Genomic DNA, 22223 nt, shown 5'->3' on the forward strand with positions numbered 1-22223 from the left:
GCTTTCCCTGTATTGTCCTGAGTTGTTGCTAAAAGTTCCCTATTAGGCCCAAATACATGAACCTAGATTCCCTCACACAACTAGTAAAGAACAGGATGAAGATTTGCCATCCACTACGTGATGCAGCATTCACATGACTCAAACAGGTCCCATTCTTCCACTCGTTTCTAAAGATCCTGAACCAAAGTGTGGGCAACTAACTACAGCTCCTCAAAAGAATGGGACAAGCACTTTATAATGTACTTTGGTGTCTTCAATGCAGAGCAAAAAAAAACCCTGACATGAGATTCTACAAATAGTAAATCAGAAACTTTTATGAATAAATGCTATGAAACAAGGACTAAGTAAAATACATTTGGTTTCATCCATGCAAAATGTTAATTTCTGCTTGGCAATGGATTTGTATATGGATTGTGAAGAGTTGTACGAGCCCCCAATGAAGAATTTTTTTTTTAAAGGCTCACTTCTACTGTAACTCGATCTATGAGTCAACCAACTTTGTATACTTCTGGGGAAATTGAGTTCATCTTAATATTTTCTTACTTTGTCAGAACACTAAACAGTTAGCTGTAAGTTACTTCTAAATAACTTTGGGTTCAGAGGCAGGGAGTACAGAACAGATTAGATTGCGTGCTTGTTTTGGAGGGGAGGGAGTATAGGGAGAGGGCTTCCTCAGGAAGTAGAATCATAAACAACCCAATGAGAAAATGCTGTATCTAAAAGAAAAATGCAAACACAACTTAACCATACTTTATTTGACTGCACCTTATTTAGACAGCTTGCACATTTCAAATCCCATTAAATTTCTCTCTCCAAAAAGGTATGGGACAATAGAAGAAAATTATGCAGCAACATCCAGTCATAAACAGCAGTCCAATATTTTGAGATACACGTGATATTGTATAGATACTCAACTCATATCTGACATCAATATGATTTATGGTTGTGTTTTCACAAACCTGAAAGCCCTGTAACACTCCATTTCAGTGATGTCATGGTGCACTGAAAAGAATCCTGATGTATTACCAATTGCATTTTATCTATGTTCCTGGAAACTTCATGATTTTAAGACACCATAATAAATATACACATCCAGTCTTACACATGTCGGCCAATACCATCACACAGGGCAAGGTAAATTTAAAACATGTGACAAACAAACTCCTTTACATAGATTTGTCAAGCAAGTTGGGAGGGTAATTGCGGGAAAAGAGGCGAAAATATTAAAACCAAACTTTCAACAGTAACTTGTTTTTCTTATTTTGCTGACTTCAACTTCAAAAACTACTGTCAAGTTTCTGATCTGTGGACTTCAATAGCTTCAGCCTAATTTGGGGGAAACTGTGATCAACCCACACAACAAAAACGGTAGAATACCCATTAGCTTCTTCAATACTAACATATATAGCTTCATGGTAGCCTGTATAAAAAAAAGTTCGGCAGTGGGAACAGCCAAACCAGTGTCAGTGGACAGTACAGTAAGCACCCCATTAAAAGAAAGTTGCACCAAGTTTGCTCAGTTTTCACCAAGTGGACACACGCTATCAATTATGAATGAAATTGTTTTTAAGGTTATGTAAGAAAAATGAAAGATTAAAAAAGTATTGTGCAACCTGCGAGTAGAATGGAGACTTAATTTTGGCGCTGGGTTTCCCTGCTACAGATTAAAAGTTTTAGTCTATGTCTGTGAGGAAGTTTTACAGACTCAAGTAGAAGAAACCAGGTACACAGATCTCTAACACCAGCTGAGCAATATGGCAACTGTTGGACTTCAGTCACATGTTGTTGCTACTGAGTCAGTCCTGACTCGCAGTCACATGGTTAAGATCCCAGTCACAAAGCAGGAAGTCAGCTTGGGTCCGTTCTGGGGGAGAAGTCAGCAGTGACAATTTCCTTGACAAACTCTCAGAAACATCAAACAGTTGAACTGAAAAATCTAGAATGTAGCTACTGTAGAATGCCGTTGCCTTTAGCGAGTCAAGCACGTGGATGCTCATCAACAATCATGACACCCCTGAACCAGCCAGTGTGATGACACAGGCAAACTACTGTTTGGAATTCTCTCCATCTTAACCAGAACAGCACAGACTCTAACGGGCGCTATTCTCAACGCTGGAGTGCGAATGAACTCCCACTGAGAAACATACTCAAAATGCTCCGCTAAAAAGCCAAGACTATTGCGTAAGCATCCTATTTTTAATGTACCTGGTTTTGTGCCCATTGAACTTCCCAGAGCAATACAATGGAGAGAAAAACTTAAAAACTTCCTACTGGTAGAATCATTTTGTCCCCAATGTTTACATTTTCATCGAACATAAACTGTGTGTTTTGAGTTTAAAAATACCTGTCACCACGTTCACATTCAGGACAGTAGACTGAGCAAACAGCAGCTTTCCTTTAAGAACATAACAAAAGCCAAGACGTTTTCCTGAAAGGGGGCCTTTACCAACGGTTAAAGGAGGTAGGGTTTTAAAAAACACAGTACTTACAGCCATACGACAAAACAGAATTCAAATCCAATCTAGAAGTAAGGCATATCCAAATTCTAGAGAACAGCAACAGAAGCTTCCTACATTGTCCACAGAGAAGGAATCTTTTGGAGGCTTTCTCACAGGGAAAGAAACAACCCACAAGTTTACTAAAGCAACACGACATGACAGTGTAGGATTTGCACCGATTGGTAAATTGACCAAAATGTAACTAATGATCTTGGTGGTGTTGTTGAGAAAACCCACCGAACTCATTCCCCCATAAAAGATGTCTATTTGTCCCATTTTTCTCTCCACTCAGTCCCTTCCCCTGCCGCCCCCACCCAGGGAGGGGAGCCCCAGGCCCACAGAGGGCCCCCAATTTGCTTGTGTAAGGGAAAAGAAAAAGAAAAGCAGCTGAAAATGGAGGTAAGACACCTTGAGATTTATTTCTACGACCAAAACCCCGAAGGGCAGCATTTCTGGAAAACGAAGCAAAGTGATTCCGAATCAAATCAAATGGGGAATAAAGGTCCAACTGCTCTGTAAAAGCTGCTGTGTGCAGCTTAGCAGTAACGGATTCAGTAAAATCATACACATTTACAGTAATTTTTTATTCTTTTCCAAAAATCCCTCGCAACCACAAGAAAAAGTGCATCCAAAACCCAGCAGTGCCCAGCGCCATCGATTGTTCTCATCCCGGTCGAGCCACTTCTCTAAGTTATCAAGCCACGTCAACTTCTCACTGGAAAGAATGTCTAGTGACCTTTCTGTCCCTCACCTGAAAAAAAGTATCCAAATTATATAGATCTGAAATAATTTATTATCAAATTTAGAATTTAAATAGAAACAAAAGTTTGCTTGCAAAGGCCTCAAAAGAAAGAAAAAGATAGCATGCACTCAAAAACTAGATAAGGACGAATGTTCGTATCTACACAGGCACTGGCAGACGCGATTCCCGGGCTCACTGTAAGACACACCCCCACCTGGTTTGTTTTTTCATCCACGAATCACGTGAGGTACCAATATTCAAGAATGGAAATTTTAATATTGAAAAAATAAAACCTAAAACTGAAGCTTTTCCCCAGCCCCCACAGCAAACAAGGGCAGGTTTCATGTGAAATGTTAGTACACTTGGAGATTTTTACAATCGACATTGGCTATTTTTTTCCTGGAACATATCACTGGTTCTGTGAAAAAAATAATCACTGTGTGTAAATAACATTGCCAGATTCTGCAAATGAATAAACAAATCTTGGCTACCAACTGGCACATCTTGTTGGTACCAAAAGAACTCTGGAAGTTTGAAACAATCTCTTTTAATTCAGAACAAATGCGCCATGCCAAAGTGCACCAAATGTTGGGCGGCGCCCAATGAGCCACTGACAGGTAGGAGCTGCGTGGGAATCACTAACATCCACCTGCAAAGCAATTCAGTACAAATTGCATTGCATGCAAAGGCCGGTGCTGTGTGCTGGTCAGGTGTCCCGTGACGAGTCCTCAGCGCAGCCACAGTTTAAGTCGCAGTGCATCAACTCCATTTAAATAGTATCTGAACAGCCTCTTATCTCGAACAAAACCAAGATTTTCATAAAGTTTCAAAGCAGATTTATTTGTTATTTCTGTTTCCAAAACAACCTTCAAAGAAATGAGAGAAAACCAAGTTATAATTTTACATATCTGAAACAAAGGTACCATTTCATAAGCAAACGAATAAAAGTAATTACAAAGTAAACAATCAGATCAAATATTTAAGAAACGCCTGCTGTGCTGTTTTAAAATTCATCATGATCGTAATAAGTATGAATGCTATACAGAAAAGTCCTGGAAGCCAAACTGTAACTGCAAGGATCCCTGGGGGAAGGAAGATGGCAGGATCCCTGGGGGACTTACTTTCTTTTAAAAAGATTTTTGCAATATGTGTTAATTTTTTTTGCAATGATAATCTATGTTTTACATTGAACCAAGTATGAATGATTTCCTTGTGGAAAAGAGAATGACAATAAGATAGGACCAAAGAGTCCATTTAAGAGGCTCAAGAAAATAAACCAGTATAGGCATAGCTAAAATGCTGTGGGTTTGCTTTCAGACCATTGGCAATTAAACAACAAAGACATGGAGTAAGCTTGCTTGATACGGCAGGGTTGCCACAACTCTTCCATTTGAGAAAGAAAAACCATGGAATGTCTTTGCCTTTATTTGATGACAACTGTGACCGAGCTCCAATGCCTTTACCGTCATACAGTCAGGCAGCCTAATTACAAGTGCAGTACTTGTCTGGAACCTACACGTCTACACACTTCCACGCAAGCTGCTGTCACGTGTCCGTGGGGCACAGCCACACCCACCTGCGGACGTGCTGTCTGAGGCTGCTTTCCGTATTCTAGGTAAGGGCTGAATGATTGCCACAAAGACTATAGTCGCTGAAGTGTGAAATATTCACTCTGCCCTCACTGAAAGGTTGCTGTACCGTGGTCTAGACCAAGAAGTCTCCAAGTGTAAGTGTGCCCCATAACCACCACCCAGAGGCTTTGTTAAAATAGGTTGCTGACATTATGCTGAGTGAAATAAGTCAATCACAAGAGGAAGATACTGTATGACCTCACGTATATAAAAAGACAAAGAAAGACAGAGATCTAAGTACACTAGTGGTTACAGGGGGCAATGAGATTAAAAAAAATTGATCTTCAAAAAAAAAATTGATCTTCAACTTAGCCCAGTAAGAATTATCATCATAGTAAGCGACTGTGGTTTGTTGCCCTAACCTTCAGTGTTGCAGGATGGGGGTGGGGGAGTCAAAAAACAATTAAAGGCCCAAGTAAAGCCTATGAATCCTTTTCTTGTTGTTTCAAGCTGCTAAAAAAAATTTTTTTACTCAGACAAGAATGTAAGCAATAGATGTAAACACACGTACAGTTGAGCTCACAATCTACACTTCTGCAATTCTCTCTCAGTAAACAGGATCTCCCTTTTATCAAGGGTTCAGACACAAAACCCAAGAGAAAAATGAGGCAGTCTGCTTTCTTAAAAGATTTACAGCCTTAAGACCCTGGGGGAGAGTTCTGTTCTAACCTATAGAGCTGCTGAGTAAGAACTAAAATGAAATATTGGCAAAAATATTGACGCAAAATAGAAACTTTCATTAAACAAAAATATCAAATTGTGAAACTACTACCATATATACTCGAATATAAGCCGATCTGAGTATAAGCTGAGGTACCTAATTATTACCTGGGAAACCAGAAAAACTGATTGACTCGAGTATAAGCCTAGGGTGGGAAATGCAGGATGCGAATTAACACAGAGACCAGAGGGGAGAGACGAGCGCAGCCACAGACACATCCTTACCAGTTCAGCTGCCGGCTAAGTGAATCACTACGGGTGCTTCTGCGAACTGGAGCCGTCCACGTCATAGGACGGCTCTGATTGGTTAGATGTGAGTAAACAAACATTCAAAGCCCTGCAGTGTCAGCGGGGCTTTGAATGAACAGCAGAGGAATGGCAATCACCCGCCAGATGTTACACCTCCCTGGGGTACCACTGACCGGTGTATAAGCCGAACCCCAGTTTTCAGCACATTTTTGGTGCTGATAAACTCGGCTTATACATAGTATATACGGTATTTCTCAACACATCCTCCATCTAGGTCTAGACACTTTCGAAGATGGTCCTTCTATCTCTCCTCCCTTCACCAACCAGTGCTACCATCTTTAATGTACACCACGATCCATACTGCAGTTTCAGCATCCTCAAGGGGTTCAAACCATGTACCCTGGAAAGGTTCTTTGAGTTTGGGGAATGAAAAGTAACATGCAGAGTAAGAGCAAGGCTGTAGGCAAAGTGGGCAAGATTTTCCAATGACATCCTTGTGGGACAGCCCTAGCTGTCCTTGAAGAATGCACAGGAGTGATAAAAACAACTCCTCAGCTCAGCTTCCCTGGCCTTATTTTCCTCACCAACACACTGTTCAATTTTTTCTTTGCTTATTTTCCTTGTGACAGAAGACTGTGAGTCCCACCACAGAATTTTGACTTTCTCAATATATTCTGATTGTTTGTACACTGAAGTCTGTGAGAAGTCCCACAAAGGTGTACAGCCTTGGAAACCTTATCTTGGATCACTATGACTTGAAACTGACTCGGTGACAATAGATTTGGATTTGGGTTTCTCCATAATAAGCTCTCGTGATCATCCTGCGTCCTTCATGAAAACCTATCAAGATTGCCACTTGGGAATCTCAACTAACAGTTGCCTGAACGTTCTTTCTGAGCTGCCCTCTCTGCCTTGAGGTCCTCTGGGAAGCTTTGAATGGACTTTTTTGGGGGACCCCAAAGAGTTCAAGAGACGGAGGAGAATGTCTCCATCCATCTACTGATCACAGGAATGTTAAAATGGTAGCTATGCATGTAGGAACCAGAATCCCAGCGGCACACTTTCCCACTTGACCTCGTGTATGATGTCAACATTAATGAGAGGACTGCCATGCTTGCTTCAAAGAGCAGTTACAGGAGTCTCACTGACCGAGGTCACGAAGGACATAGGAGACTTCACAGACATGGCTTAAGACATGTCTCTTAAAACAAGCAATAGAAGGGTGGTGAGCTGTACCGAAAGATGAAAACTTTGCAAAACCCAGGAAAAAAGGCAGTCCCTTTAAGTTCTGACTGTCACACGGATTTCACTATATTTTCCTTGAAATGAGCAATAGAAAGTGGGTAACTGTTGAATGTAAAAAATGATGATCTGATTATATAAACCCTCAATTCACCAATTGGGGGTGGGAGTAGAGAAGTACTGCAGAACCTTAAAAAGGCTGTTGGGGAGGAGGCAGCCTTTAAGATTGCACTCGGCCAAAATTCCCTTGAAAGAAAACTTTCAAGATTTGGAAACAACAATGCAGTCCTCGCCACATTTACTGTACAGAGTTAGGCTAAGTATCTTGAAAATTTTGCAAAAATTCTGTGGTGGAGCTCAGCAATCTACTTTAACTAACCCTCCAGGTGATTGTGGTGCACTTGAAACTGGAGAACTCAGAGTGTGGAACCAGGTTTGGCCAAGTTTGACTGCAGAGCAGAGAAAATACCGTCCTGAGGGAATCAGCCCTGCACTTAACTCGTGCAAGTAAACATGCATTCCAAAGACCTAAATGAAGGTTCAGGATCTTTTATAAACTGTGGGGAAAGGTTCTAGGAAGAACTTTGATAATTCCTGGGATTCTTTCTATTAGCTAACACAGACAATGGCACCAAAAATGTTCATTCTAATTAATATGGAAGCACTAGAGCTCTAACAACTCAAAATTGAGTGGATTTCACAGAAAAGAGACCATTTTCAAATATAACAGGTATTTATTGAAGGCTTACTATGTGTCACGTAAAGCATTTCACAAGCACTCTCCTTCTTTTCACAATAACCCTATGAAATAGGTGTCCCCCATGTCATGTGCTGGGATTGACTCAATGGCTGTCTTCCATTTCTCCGAGGAAGGAAGCCCTAGCAATCCCAGGTGTGTCAGTGTGCACAGGGTTTTCAATGAATGACTTTTTATTCTCTTTAAATGTAGATTGCCACACTTTCTTCTGAGGTGCCTCTGGATACTCAAATTTCCAACCTTTTGATTAGCAGTCATTTGCACTTCCAAGAAGCTTTTCTTTCCCCAGAAACTTCCAAGGCTAACCGGGACTACATAAGTCAGCATCGGAGGTATCGTTAAAGGGCTATCATCATATTTGCTTATCATTTGACTGAGCAGTGAAATAAAATCCAGTTACATAGAAAAGTAGTATACAAAGAGTTAAGCTTGGTAAAAATGTAAAGACTCTTGCACACTAAAATCTTCTAAACAAGGAGATTGTGAATTTCTTGACACAAAAGAGAAACCCAAGAGAATAAAGATGACCACTTTTTAATATTTAAACCAAACCCAAAGCCATTTGGCGAATTCTGACTCATAGCGACTCTATATTCACTTAAATTCTTATAAACCTATTGAGAGAGAAGCTGGGTTTATACTAAAACCTCACTATAGAGCTATTTTATTCATTGACTTATTTGTCTCCTTCATGAGAATATATAGGAAGCCAAAGGACAATTAAATCCTTTGAGTCCTAACTTGGACTTAACAAATAAAATGGGCAATATGCTTTCAGAGCGGAGCTGGCAGCACAAGGAGGTCTGATTGGGCACTGCTAGAACCAAGCATTGGGTACCAGAACTGGCACCTGGCAGCATTTGCAAAGCGATTAACTTCATAGTAGAATTATCATCACACCACATAAAGAGATAGATGACTGGTAGTTACATACTCTGGTGTCAACTTACAAAGGAGTGGGGTCTAGCCTGTCAATCAGGTCTCAGCTTGATGACCTCATTTTGGAGGCACCACGGAGATAAACAGCTCACTGGAGGCCAGATACAGACTCTGCTGTGTCTTCCTGCTAACAAGACACATAGAGCTACCCTAAAGCCTTGGAGCTGGAGGGGCCACGTGGAGACCCCTGCCAGAGCGGAGATGCTTCCACTGTCACAGGATCCACAACACTTTCCACCCACGGGCCTGTGATCTTTCTGCATTTGGCGTCATTGAATGGTTTGCATGAGTCTGAAGAGGAATTTATAGATTGGTAGTGCACATGTGGGCTAATAACGGACTTATGGACTTGATCTGGACTGGGCTGGGATGTTTTCTTAATGTATGATTGCTCTTTGATATAGTTATCTCTTACATACTTATGAGTGTCTATGAAGCTGTAGTCTAGTCACCCCAGACTGACACAATTTCAAAATGGCAAATGACTTCTTTACAATCACAGAAGTATCAGAACTGAGGACCTAGTTTCCCAAACCCTCAAATGACTCAAAAGTCCCAAATTCCTGTAGCTTAACTTCATTTTCCATTCTGTTCACATAGCAGCTGTTATCTCACAGCCAAAATGTTTCCAATGAAACAAAAAATGTTAAACCTAGTCAAAAGACACACAAAGGTAGAAAAGTCATTGCTGTACATGGGGGGAGGAGGATATATTTGATCACTTTACCCTTATATATTTTTAATTTAACCCCAAATAACTTGGTTCCCAATAATCTAGTTTAGTCACTATTACATAAAATACAGTAGGCTTCAATAAATACATAAATAGATAAATAGACACAGTAGGCATTAGTATTAACTGTCTAGAATTTACCAAACTACCTTTTGCAGAATCTGTAATTTGCTAGAAATTAGTATTAGCTCAAGCAAATCCTGTTGTAGAGAATAGCCAATTATAAATGGTCTGTATACAACAGGCCACAATTTATAGGACAGAAATTATAAATCAAAACTAAGAATAAAAAAACAAAATGAGTGTCCTAAAAAGACAAGTATTGTTTACTACGGTTTTCCAATTGGAAAATACTTCAACGCAAATAGCAGTCAAAAGACTATCCCATTCTTATGGAAATATCATGTGCCCACCTTTTACATCTGTTTACCAATCACACCACCCTCTTGCTATGCCAACTTTTGTGAACATGTTGAGGTAAAGAAACGAATAATGGTGAGTGCACTTACAAAATACATGTGGGGAGCGGGTAGTTTATATGAGTAAAACTGTAATATATAACACGACTTTCAACTACAAATGTTTCATAGTCACATTCTACACGCTTAAATCCCATTCATCGTATTCTCACCCAAGACAGCTGTCTGTGTGTACTAAGACCTGTGTAATCAAACTTAGAGATAATTCTTTAATTTAAATTTTCAGAGAAGGCCATTTTAAGGGCATCTACAAGTTAAAAAACAAAACACACTGCTCATGATCCTGCTCAATCACCTGGCATATTCTCATTTATCTCAAAAAACAGTATCTCAATGGCCACAATGCATGCTCGCTCATCAGGTGGACACAGTCCATGTTAGAAATTGCAATGTGGAAAATGCGTTTATGCTATGTTATGTATCCACCTGTCAATGTGGAACACAAACCTGAGCTACTAGTCCTAACTTCCACCCATTTGGCAGCCAGAGCATGTAAGTATGCAATCAATTTCTAGCCAGATCAGCATATGGATAATGCATTTCTTACTCGTGAAGCAATAGATCCCATTTGTTTAATTCTTTGTTCACGGCATAACTTTTTAATCAGTTCAAAACATGTAAAAAGTGACAAAGATTTTTAACTACATTAATTTATGTCCAATTCTAATATTTATTAACTGTTGAAAAAAATCACAATGAGAGGAAAACATCTGGTAGACCCAGACAGCACACACAGCCTTATGATTTAGGAGGGGACAAAGAAAATGGCCTTCATTTCAAATGGATGATCACTGACTCTCAACTTAGCCTCCAATGGCAAGTGGCATTCAAAAGCAGCATATGCCTGGTGAAGTCAAGATCGACTGCATATGTATGTACAGGAAGACTCCATAAAAGATTTCCAAGTATCTTTGTTACGGGGTATTCTTGTAAGGATTTTGAAAAAAAATATATAGCGCAATCCAAGTAGAAAATATATTTAAAGACTCTCTAAAATGTCTTGGTAGATTTTAAAAATGATGTGTTAAAATTTATTGACCCTTTAAAACAAAGGAAGACTGGCCTTACTTAGAGGGCATGTTTATGTCATAATTTGTCACTAAATTCTTGGGGAATTTGAATTTCAAGTTCTCCTCATAGCAATTAATTATATAGAAGATATTTTCACGTATAATTTTGTTTCTACCCAAAGGTCACCATGTCCTACTATCCCAGAAGGCTCTCAAGTTTTTTAACAACTTGGTTAACAATGCAAATACATTTTTTTTATCTTATGATGTGTAAAAATAAATAACAAATCCCTCTTCCTAAAATGCTTAAAATGACATCAAGAGAGACAGGCAAGTTATTGATTCATTTTACATATCAAAATTCAAGTGGTTTTAAAAAATGAGGTACAAATAAGATGCTAAAAAAACTAATGATTCTTCACAAGGGTGGGAGGGAGGAAAAAAAGAGGAGCAGATACCCAGGGCTCAAATAGAAAATAAATGTTCAGAAAATGATGATGCCAACATATGTACAAATATGCTTGAAGCAATTGATGCATGGAATGTTATAAGAGGTTCCCCCGCAAAAAGTAATTTTAAAAACAAAACAACTAACTAATGATCCAAAATGAGCTACCTATCACAAAATTCACACTAAGTACTAAGAATAGAGCTAACTAGAAAAGGTGCCTCAACCCCCCTGGAGCCTGGCTTAGTGGCTAATGCAGACAATGAACAAATACATTTAAGCACAATGAGTATTCAAAAAAGAAGCCAAAGAAGGTACGATTCTGTGCAGAAGATACAGGGAAAAGTAAAGGAGTTGTTGGCATCTGAGCTGGAACTTCAAGACTGAGAAGAATTTTAATAAGTAGAGACAGCATTCACTAGGGTAAAATACAAGCAGGATGAGGAAAGAGGAGACGCTCCTATCTAGCAAGCACATCAGCGAGGAAGCAGTTAGACAGGAGTGAAGCAAGCAGAAACCAAAGCAAATGGAACGACATGGTATATAAGAGAGTGGGTGTCTGTGAGAGATAGATAAAAGTGGGAGCAAGAAACAAGGCAACTCCCAAACATTAAAAAGGAAAAGGTTTTGAGAATGATGAGGGTAACAAGTGTACAAATGTGCTTCATACAATTAATGTATGCATACATTGTGATAGTTGTATGAGCCCCCAATAAAATGATTAAAAATAAATAAATAAAACGGAAAAGGACACAGAAAGGTGTGCTGTGTGTATGGTTTATAATGTGATGGAAGGGGAGAGGAAAGCTCTGTAAAGCGCTTGTAGCAAATTCTTTACCTGAACAATGTGGGACACAGCTAATCTCCTCGCCCCAACACCCAAGAAGGATAAGGTCTCTAATCCAGAAACAGAGCTAGTCAAACCACAAGAAAGGATGCATTTAAAAACCATACAACAGGAAAAAAGCTGATAGGGCTATGCTCATTTCAGCCTCAGATTAAATGAGACTTAATTTCAAACTTATTTTTAAAAAGAATCCACATTAGTTTTTAGGGTCACCCTGGAAAGTGCATTTCTTTCCCCCACCAAAACCTATCACTGCTTTAGGATTGAACCCTGAGAGTAAAATATAATCCAAATCTTTCATTTCTAAGAATTTTCAAAGAAAAAAACAAAACAATTTAAAGAGTTAATTAAATACAGTGAAGCACACAGACTAACACACAGGTTCACTCACTAGAACTCAGAAAAGGCTTAACCATAGGAACAGAACATTCTTGCCCATGACATTCCGATTCCATTGCTTGTGCTGCTGATCCGATTACTAGTACAAGATGAGTTTCCCATTTACCATTATTGCCATATGAAAGACATCTGGTACTCTAATTTATAGCTGTTCCTCTCGACATTATGCACTAGCAAATGTGACTGTTCTCAACCATCACTGTTCACTGAGTACTTCCCATATATGCGCACAGTACTACAGGCTTCAGAGGCACTGTGCCTGCCTTCAGGCTTACACTCCACCTGAAGAGCAAATATGCACTCAGGCTCACCTACAGAGAGGGCTACTTTTTAAAGAGCTAGATTCTGCCCCCAGCCATATAATCTGATGCTTAGGGGTTTTTACCCAGGGTGAAATTGTTTTTTATAGGGACTTGCAATGTCCCTATGGTTTATAAAAAATGTGTTACTTAAGAGAGACTAGCCCGTAAGTCCTGTCTAGGACAATAGGCCTCAGTCATTTGGAAAGACTTACCTCATCACAGTCTCCTTCAACCATGGCATATATAGCTTTCTTAACCAAGTCAGTACCTAGAATACAGATCTGAGTATTAATAAAGGAAAACGTAATTCGTTTGTTAAAGACACTTAAATTATTATATTCACAGCAATGCCAAATGTTGACGTGTATCTTGAATGCAGACACAGATGATCTCATAGTAAGAGGGGAAAGAGTTAAGCCAAGGGAGGTCAATAGGGCCTACACATAGCCATGTAAGTGTCTTCCTGGAAGATTCATCTTCTTATATGCTCCTTTATCTCAGCTGTAACGATTTGCCCGAGGCGGGTGTTTGTGCCGAGCCAGGGGAAGGGAGAGGAAAGGAAGAGGTAGGGCCTGCGAGAGGGAGCTCAGGAACGCCTCGGGCTAGTCAGAACATACTATATAGGTCCCACCCGGGCTAGTCAGAACATACTATATAGGTCCCACCCGGGCTAGTCAGAACATACTATATAGGTCCCACCCGGGCTAGTCAGAACATACTATATAGGTCCCACCCGGGCTAGTCAGAACATACTATATAGGTCCCACCCGGGCTAGTCAGAACATACTATATAGGTCCCACCCGGGCTAGTCAGAACATACTATATAGGTCCCACCCGGGCTAGTCAGAACATACTATATAGGTCCCACCCGGGCTAGTCAGAACATACTATATAGGTCCCACCCGGGCTAGTCAGAACATACTATATAGGTCCCACCGGCCACCCACCACACCACCACACCACCCACTGGGCCTGGCTTTATCAAAAATCCTCCAAAACCCTGGGCCTGGAGCCTAACACCGCCTCACCAGACATATCCTGGGTCCAGAGTATGGCTAAGCCACTGAAGAGTCTTAAGACACAATGAAGCCTTGCATTTTCAAATGTCTAGCAAAATGTAGCCTAGTTTAGGGTCTGATATGAGCGAGCTTCCAAACATGCCATGAAAAATTATGTCTTTCCAAAAAAAATTTATGTCTTTCATTCCATCTGTGCACAAAAATTGTGAGAAGACTCTTCGACCTTGGTACATTCCAGAAAAAAAACGGCCAGATAGGATTTTAAAAGATAGAAATACTAATTTTTATAACAAATATCCAAAATTCTAAACTACAAGCCCATGCAAATGCAGCCTATGGGCCAGGATGCAACCCTTCAGCTGGCTGTTGCGTTCTGAACTAGCCGGACAATCATTTTCCTTGTCCATGAGTCCTTATCAACCCTTTTCTAACACATCAGACACAACCTTCCGTCTACGTGGCAAGCCCAACTTAAAAAGTAACAATGTTACAGGCTTAACCAACTTTCCTTAAAGCATTTCTACTTAGTGTTGAATGTTAACACGATAAGGGAAGTTGGTTTAACCCAATATTAAATCATTCACAATGATTCTTTATGACCTAAGACGGTGTAAAACATTATAAGTTGGACAGTAACACTGATAATACTGCGACATCAAATACTCTCTCGTAAAGATTTAAATTCCAGAATTTGACATGCTCGGACAAGTGCCTCACTACCTGACCCTCCATCCAGACAAAGAGCCAGTAGGTCCCAAGCATGGGGACAGTGGTTCTTAGGTAAGCCGACAACTGGGGATGTTTTTATCCCTACCACTGACAGGACCAACAAGATTGGATTGTCAGGAGTGGCCTAAATCACCCGAATGGTTTGAACGACCATTACCAACCATGAATATAAAGACTAACTTGTCAGGACAATTCCCTTATCTTTTAATTCTCTTTTCCACAAACTTTTTTGAGTCCCACTCACAAAATGTTTGATGACTGTACTGAGTAATGATAAAAAGGTGCCCAGAATTTTGTCTGGACTGAGACCCACTTATTCCAAAATTAGACAGCTGTTTGGAAGGCTGGATACAGCACCCTACATATGCTAGAAAGCCATCTGTACAAAGGGGCTTTAGAAAGTTTGTGGACAAATGAAATAAAGGATAATGTAATTTTCCTGTGAACTTTTCTGAAGTCCCCTGGTACTTTCTGCAGTTTTAGAAGAATGCAAAGCAATTTTATTTTGCATCTGTAACTATAGTAAAACTAGATGCAATGAAACATTTGCCACTTCAACCTTTTCATTTGTACAATTCAGTGGCATTAATTACATTTCCCATGTTACACAGTTGGCAGGGATTTCAAGTCAAGACTGTTCGCCTGCTACTTATTAGGAAGATAACCAGTTGAGGAAACGAAAGCATTAAAAAATGATTCATTTGTAAGAACTTTGGGAAAATACTATATCGAAATGTAAAAAAATAAAATCTATTTCTTGTCTTAGCGTCATGTTCTATTTTTGTAAAAATAAAAACAAACACACACACAACACGAAAACAATCTGTTTTCTTACCAATGCCATTTCTCCTGTATTTGGAATCCACAGCTAACATGGCTATATAACCTCGGCGGAACATCTTTTTGTGCATATCCAACTTGCAAACGATGGCACCTACACACTCCTCCCCTACCATTGCCTTAAAAACAAACAAATGGTTATGAAGAACGCATTGCCATCAGGTACTGCAGAACCGCTCAGTGCAAACAGCAACCAACCACTGCTCAGCATTTGTGAGGAAGAGGTAGGGAAATGGGAATTCCATGGACACAATCAAGGAAATTTCAGAAATCTGAATCTCAAGACTCCTTTTTATGTTCTACTTTTAAAATCTCTCAAAATCCTTTTGTTATTTATGACAGCCTAAAGAAAAAGATTTTCACAATGTAAACATTCATACAAACATAAGGTTCTTAGAATTGCAACTATTTGCAATAAACACCAATGTGTTTTAAGTTTTGAGGAGATATGTAAATATATTTTAAGAGAAACCTTACTCATTAGGTTACAATAAAATATTAAGATTTGCTTACAAGCGGAGTATTTAAATTTAAACTTAGTTATAATAAAGTATTAGTGAAAGGCAGATACAAAACATAGTACTCATACATGAATTGTGAAATTAGATTTTGATCAGGAAATGAAATGCACAAATTTTACAAAAGAGATGTTTAGACGTTACTGCAAAAGTCTTACCTAAGGGGTTTTTGTTACTGAAGTTTCTACAAAGACTTCATGATGTTCTCATGATAATGTGGTCATTAAACACAAAAACCTACAGCTCAAAGGAGAGATAGCAAAAGAGTCCTACTTTTCTCAGAATGTTTAAAGTTACATATTAAATAAATGCTAATCATCATACTTATTTTCCATCAAGATTTCTACTGTTACCACGGAACAATTTCTATCACTGGTAAAAATATTTAGCAATACTGTATTCTGGTAAATAAAAGTAGGGCAGTATCTCAAACTGTACTACTGTGTCTGCATGGAACACTTGTTTGCTATAAAATGCCCTCATTAAAAATAGAAAAACCTCAAAATATCTACTAATATGATTAATTTTCCAGAAGAAACTATTTCAATAACAAAAATAAGAATGGATTTTAAAAATTAATTTCCTAAGTCCAATTATACTGAATGCATATTGTAACTCAAAACTGTTGACCTTTTTTTTCTTTTCCTTTTTAAGCTGTGGAGAAACCTTGTAGCAAGATCATTCTAATACATTTCATGCTAACCTAAACTAGGTCAGAAAAACCGTTTAGAAGGAATATTAAACTCAACAACTCGTTTTTATTTTATTGTACATTCCAAACTATTTTGGATCAATAGGCCTTTGAAATTTTTCCTCCTCCTGTCCCACTCAAATCAATCTGGTTCCTTAAAATCATCACAGACCAAAGGGTACATTTAAATGGGCCAGAACATCTTGAGGCCTGGACTCCAAAGCCTCATTCATGCTGAGTATAAGTCTGTGATACAAAACTGTTGGACAGTTACACTTTATCGATAATAGACCACCTAAAGGTGGGGGGTTAAAAAGACTAAGTGTACATATACACAACTAGATAAGCCTTTCAAAATGGACAGGAATTTCAAACCAATCTTTGTTCAACCAAGCAATAAGAAAACCTAACAGTTCACTCTAGACTGAACTAGATTCCTTGCCTCTCCCCACCCCTGAGCCCTCAAGAATCTGCAGGAAAAACAAGTTAACAATATACATCATGACTTAAAAATAAAGTCCATTATATATGACACCATAGTGTGGCATGCCAATTTCACACTTCCTTCCTGATGAACTGCTGGTGAGTACACAGTGATACCTACATTGCTTGTCAATCTGTCCAAATAAAATCTTTTTATACATTTGGAATTCATGATACTAAATGTATTCACACCCACACCCACCCACCCCAAATCCAAAAAAACAAAATAAACCCACTCTCATGGAGTCAGTTCCTACTCATGTAGGAGAACTCTGCAGACTGAGACAAACTGTCTCACTGGGTTTCCAAGGCTGTATCTTTAAAGGAGAGCCTAGCATCTTTCTTCTGCTGAGCAGCTGCTGGGTTCGAACTGCCAACTTTTGGGGTGCGGCCAAATGCTTTACTGAAAAATCCCTGGCAAGATCAAGACTTAACTCCGTTGAGCCAAATATATATAAAACCATGAGACAGAGACTCCTGAATTCCAAAACTAGAGATGGGAAACAGACGGAATCTGGAAAGTTAAATTTGGAATAAGAGGAAGCAGTATAAGCAATAGCTGTTAGTAAGGCTAAGGACTTCAAAAGGGCACGAAACTGCCAATACCATGAATGCCACACAAAAAAAGTGGGTAGTCAAGACACAGAGGAATTGACAGTGTCTCCCATTTGTGCAGTACTCTACTTTCACAGTTTACACCTATTAGGAAGAATCAGAAAACCTATTTTAGTCAAAATAGTCAAGGATTAGTAATTTTTATAAGGGCAACACCATGCAATTTATTCACTACAAATTACCCATGGAAACCAAGAACATTTTTCAGTTTCTAATCTGTTAAAGATCTACAAAATAAAAAAATTATAGCACAGAAAAAAAAAAAGGTTGATGGTTGTAAGGACAAGTGCCCGTGGTCACGAGTATGTCATTTTTCAGGTAGCAAATTGTCAATTAGTACTTGAAGCTTTAAACCTGTTATGTTACTCTGATCCTTTATTTAAAAAATGAAGTTGAGTTAATTATATCTCATTCACTTCTAAAATTATATAATTGTATATAAAAACACAAATTACAATTTTTAAAAGTTAGTTATGTGAAGTTCATATTTAATAATATTCCAACATGAACACCTCAGTTCTAAGTGACCTGGTTCTAAGTTTATTGTTTTATTGCTCAACACCTCCCAGATTCACACTTGCACCAACAAATCTTTTAACTACTTGTACATATATCCATTTCTACTAGATATTTAAATTTAAATGTATACATTCAACCAACTGTGCCTCTTAAAGGTTAAAATCCAAATTACTTGGCAAACTGGGAGAGTTCTGTGTAAACTTAAGACTGTAGTTTCCTAAATTTATCAATGTAAAGTCTAGGTTAGTACCAGAACTCAAAAGCCTACCAATTATCTTACATATTTTCTTAAGAGTCGGTAGACATATATGAATGGAATTCAAAAAAGTTCATGGAAAAATTCCATTTTCTTTAATCCAATTTTTCCACAAGCTTTTTGAAGCCTCCTTGGAGTACTGTTTCAATCGGAAATGTTTACCTAGAAATTTTAGCAATCACAGTGACATTTAATATGACTTTAATAATAAACCAAAACCAAACTCACTGCCATCGACCTAATAGATGCCAACTCACAGTGACCCCTAGGACCTAATAGATGCCAACTCACAGTTTCCCAGAACTGAATGGGAGTGGAAAGTCCATCCTCCTCGGAGGGACTGGTGGTGAACTGCTGACCTTGAGGTTAGCAGGCCAAGGCATAACCAGTATGCCACCAAGGCTCCTTGACATTTATAATAAAACTCAAACTCACTGCCATCGAGTCAGTGTCGGTGCATAGCGAGCCCCACCCCCCAAAAATGGGTTTCCTAGACTGTAACTGTTAACAGTAAAACGTCCAGTCGTTCATACCGGTGCTCTAAAACCATTTCCCACATTCACTGACATATGTATGTCTTAGAATGTGTTTGAAAACAATGCTTACAACCCTGAAAGAGTTGCTTTGTAGAATATAAAATAGTTCCTGTCATTTAAAGAAACACTGTAACTTGAACTTTATCCGAGTGAATACAGAAACCCTCCCCAGAACTGCCATTATCTACACCATGTAATGCGTGCAGATTACCAAATTCAAAACAAGTTTGTTGACATACTGTCAAAATGTCTTGCAGTTTTTCCATTCCCTTTAAGCGCATCACCTTCTCTTTCATTGAATTTTACACTCAATGGAAACAATATAATTGGGAGTCCATGATACAAAGCAAGTATCCACAGTCAATATTTAAATGAAAGCCTTCAATGAACTGAAACGGGCTAATATAGCTGGGTGGAAATTAATGGTACTATTTCCTTCATCCTAAAATTTTAAAATACCACTGTATTTCTTAAAATAATAAGTTATTCCGCTTGTTCAGTAGCTAAATCATTTTTAAGTAAAAACTTGTATCAATTATACGCAGTCTACATTTTAACAAGATTCCCCAGGCTTTGTTTACACGAATGAATTACGTAAGGCTCTTGTTAAAACTACAGCTTCTGACTCTGCATATATGAGGTGGTAACGCCAATACTCAGAAGAGTGTCCTGGGAAGAACTAGTTGAATATACTCATAATGCCCCCACACAAATATTACAGACACCTAGCTGTATCCAGGACCAGTTCCATTTAAAAACAAAAACGATTAAAGCAGCTTCACACTTAGTTTTCTACATTTCAGGAGTATTCTGTTCAAGTTTCAGGAATCTTTCAGCAAGTGTTAGGAGCTCCTTTTGCAAAGCAGCAGCAGAAAACAAGCTGGCTACAACTATTTAATTGTCCTGTTGAAGTAAGAGGAAACGCTCTCTGTAATTACTCTGCATGCTTTAAGACTTCATTCTCCAATGTGGCCACGGCAAGTTCACTGACAATCATGTTCACCTCAACATGTTTGCGCACATACTCCTCCCCGATTACAGCTGTAATTGAGAGATGAATAAGGCCCATATCCGAACATGAAACCAAGTTCAAATTAAACGACTGCCAAGTGCTTTAAGGCTCAGGAAGGGTGATTAAAGACGGCCTAACACGATAATAAGGTAATGGAAGCAGGACACAGCCCCCCAGTGAAACACGCATCATACAGACTCGCTGCATTCACAGGAGTATCAAGTGAACCCGGATCACAATGTCTTACCTTCGAAACAGTTTCATTAAATAACTAGGAGTGTGCACTGGTACTTTATATCGTGTAAGGTACTATGCAAAGCTGAATACATCCGCTGCCACTCTCCGCCCTAACACTCCCTGCCCTGCTCCGCCTGGATCTCTGCTGGGTTCACCCTTTTCCTTCCATCCACTTACCAAGAAGCACAGCTGTGGCCAGTTGTGGATAAAATATCTATAAGTATAAATGGAGTAGGGTTCGGACAGATCTTTGGTGATCAGTCTCATGATATCGGGCATTTGTAGCTCGGATTCATATCGGACATATCGTATCGTCCGATCCTCCCCAGGCTCAACCTCCCGGCCCGAAGGGCTTCGTAAACTGCAGCCGGCAGTCAGGGACGAAGACAGCAGCTGCACCTGCTCGTCTTCCTCCTCCTCCTCCTCCTCCTGCCCGGTGCCCTCGGCCAGTCCATTGCGGGCCGCCGCGGGCCCGCTCGCCGTCGCTGCCTCCGCCGGGCTGGGGAGCGCAGTTCTTGCATGGTTGGGGAGGGAGTGAGGGGGGCTCTCGCCCGAGTGTAGCCCGGCTCCTTTTGTTGCAGTCGCTCTGGGGCCCCCGTCGGGGGTGACCGTGGTCGTGGCTGCCTCGGCCACGCTCAGGACCTTGCTCTTGAGAGAGGCGGCCGACCGGAGGTGCCGCAGGTCCGGGCCGATCAATCCGTTGAGCTGCTGCTGCTCCTGCGGCGGCTGAGGGCAGCGGAGGCACGGGCGCCCCTTGGCCGCCGCCGCCTCGCCGCCCGCCGGACTCCGGCCTCCGCCTTCGTGCTCGTCGTCGTCGTCCTCGTCCTCGCTGCAGCAGGCGGGGGTGGCCCCCACCGCGAAGGGACAGCGGGGCTCGGTCGCCGCCGGGGTCGGAGGTGCTGGTGGTGGGAGGAGGCTGCTAGGCCCAGGCGGTACCTCCGCCATCCTAGAGGCGACACAGACCGAGAGGGGAGGCCATGAGACCCGGCCGACGAGCCCGGAGCAGAGGGGGCGGCGGGTGGGGGGCGGCGGAGGTGGGGGGAACAAAGGCAGAAACCGTCCCTCGCGGAGCTGCCCCCCTCATTCCGCGTCGATTCCCCCCCACCCGCCTCCACCGCTCTTCGGTGCCGCCCGGCTGCTCGGCGGGTCACAGCGCCCGTCCACTCTGGCCCATCCTCCAGCCCTGTCACCCGCGGGCCCCGGGATCCCTTCCGCGCGGCTCACCCCGCACCGGTCGCCGCCGCTGCCGCCGCCTCGCCTCTTCCTCCTCGGCCACGGCCGCCTCCACAGCCGCCAAGGCTCACTCTCAGTCGCCGCCGCCGTAAAGCGCTCCGGCTGTTACCCGGGGTAAAGTTTCCTGGGCCTGCCTTTACGACACTTCCCTGCCTGCCGGCTGCCGGGGCCAAGGCAAAGGGGGCGTGGCGGGAGGTGACCTGTGGAGGGGCGGGGACAAAGGTGTCTTGCACGAGCCTCGGGGGCGGCCGCGTGCGTGGTGGGTGGGGCTGTGGGACAGGAAAGGCGCTGGGGCCTCCGCCATCAGTGAGCCCGAGCCCGAGCCCCAGCCTTCGGGACCCGTGCCCCGCAGAGCTTGCAGCACGCGGCTCGGGGCCGGCCGGCGCTTCCCCGCGCGAAGCCCAGCGCCCCCACGCACTTGCAGCTTCACTTCTCCTCGGGGCCAATGACAAGTCTCCTCAAAACTCTTGCCTCGCTCTTTGGACGCCCCACGTTTGCCCTGACCGGAAGGCCCCCGGAGCAGGGGCGTGTATCCAGG

At 41.2% G+C, this 22223-nt stretch overlaps 1 protein-coding gene across 2 annotated transcripts; it reads right to left on the minus strand.

Moving 5' to 3' along the window:
• Window positions 1-1308: 1308 nt before the first annotated feature.
• Window positions 1309-21809, minus strand: NAA30 (N-alpha-acetyltransferase 30, NatC catalytic subunit). Of its 2 annotated transcripts, none has more exons than XM_075532376.1 (5): window positions 21677-21809; window positions 20630-21398; window positions 15581-15704; window positions 13209-13264; window positions 1309-4106 (listed from the first exon to the last, which is right to left on the minus strand). In XM_075532376.1, the coding sequence occupies exons 2-5, from the start codon at window positions 21395-21397 to the stop codon at window positions 3969-3971; spliced, it is 1086 nt and encodes a 361-aa protein (XP_075388491.1). In that variant the 5' UTR covers window position 21398; window positions 21677-21809; the 3' UTR covers window positions 1309-3968. The 2 variants fall into 2 exon arrangements, with proteins under 2 accessions (XP_075388491.1, XP_075388492.1); XM_075532377.1 differs by having other exon boundaries at window positions 21684-21800.
• Window positions 21810-22223: the final 414 nt, after the last annotated feature.

Source organism: Tenrec ecaudatus, chromosome 14, assembly GCF_050624435.1.
Source record: "Tenrec ecaudatus isolate mTenEca1 chromosome 14, mTenEca1.hap1, whole genome shotgun sequence".
NCBI lineage: Eukaryota > Metazoa > Chordata > Mammalia > Afrosoricida > Tenrecidae > Tenrec > Tenrec ecaudatus.

Coding starts and splice junctions, on each gene's coding strand:
- NAA30 (XM_075532376.1), bottom strand. CDS start 21,397: ATGGCGGAGGTACCGCCTGGGCCTAGCAGCCTCCTCCCACCACCAGCA. Junction 15,705..20,629: donor GGCCACAGCTGTGCTTCTTG/GTAAGTGGATGG, acceptor TTTGTTTTTAAG/GCAATGGTAGGGGAGGAGTG. Junction 4,107..13,208: donor TTGAAGGAGACTGTGATGAG/GTAAGTCTTTCC, acceptor ATTTCTTTGAAG/GTTGTTTTGGAAACAGAAAT.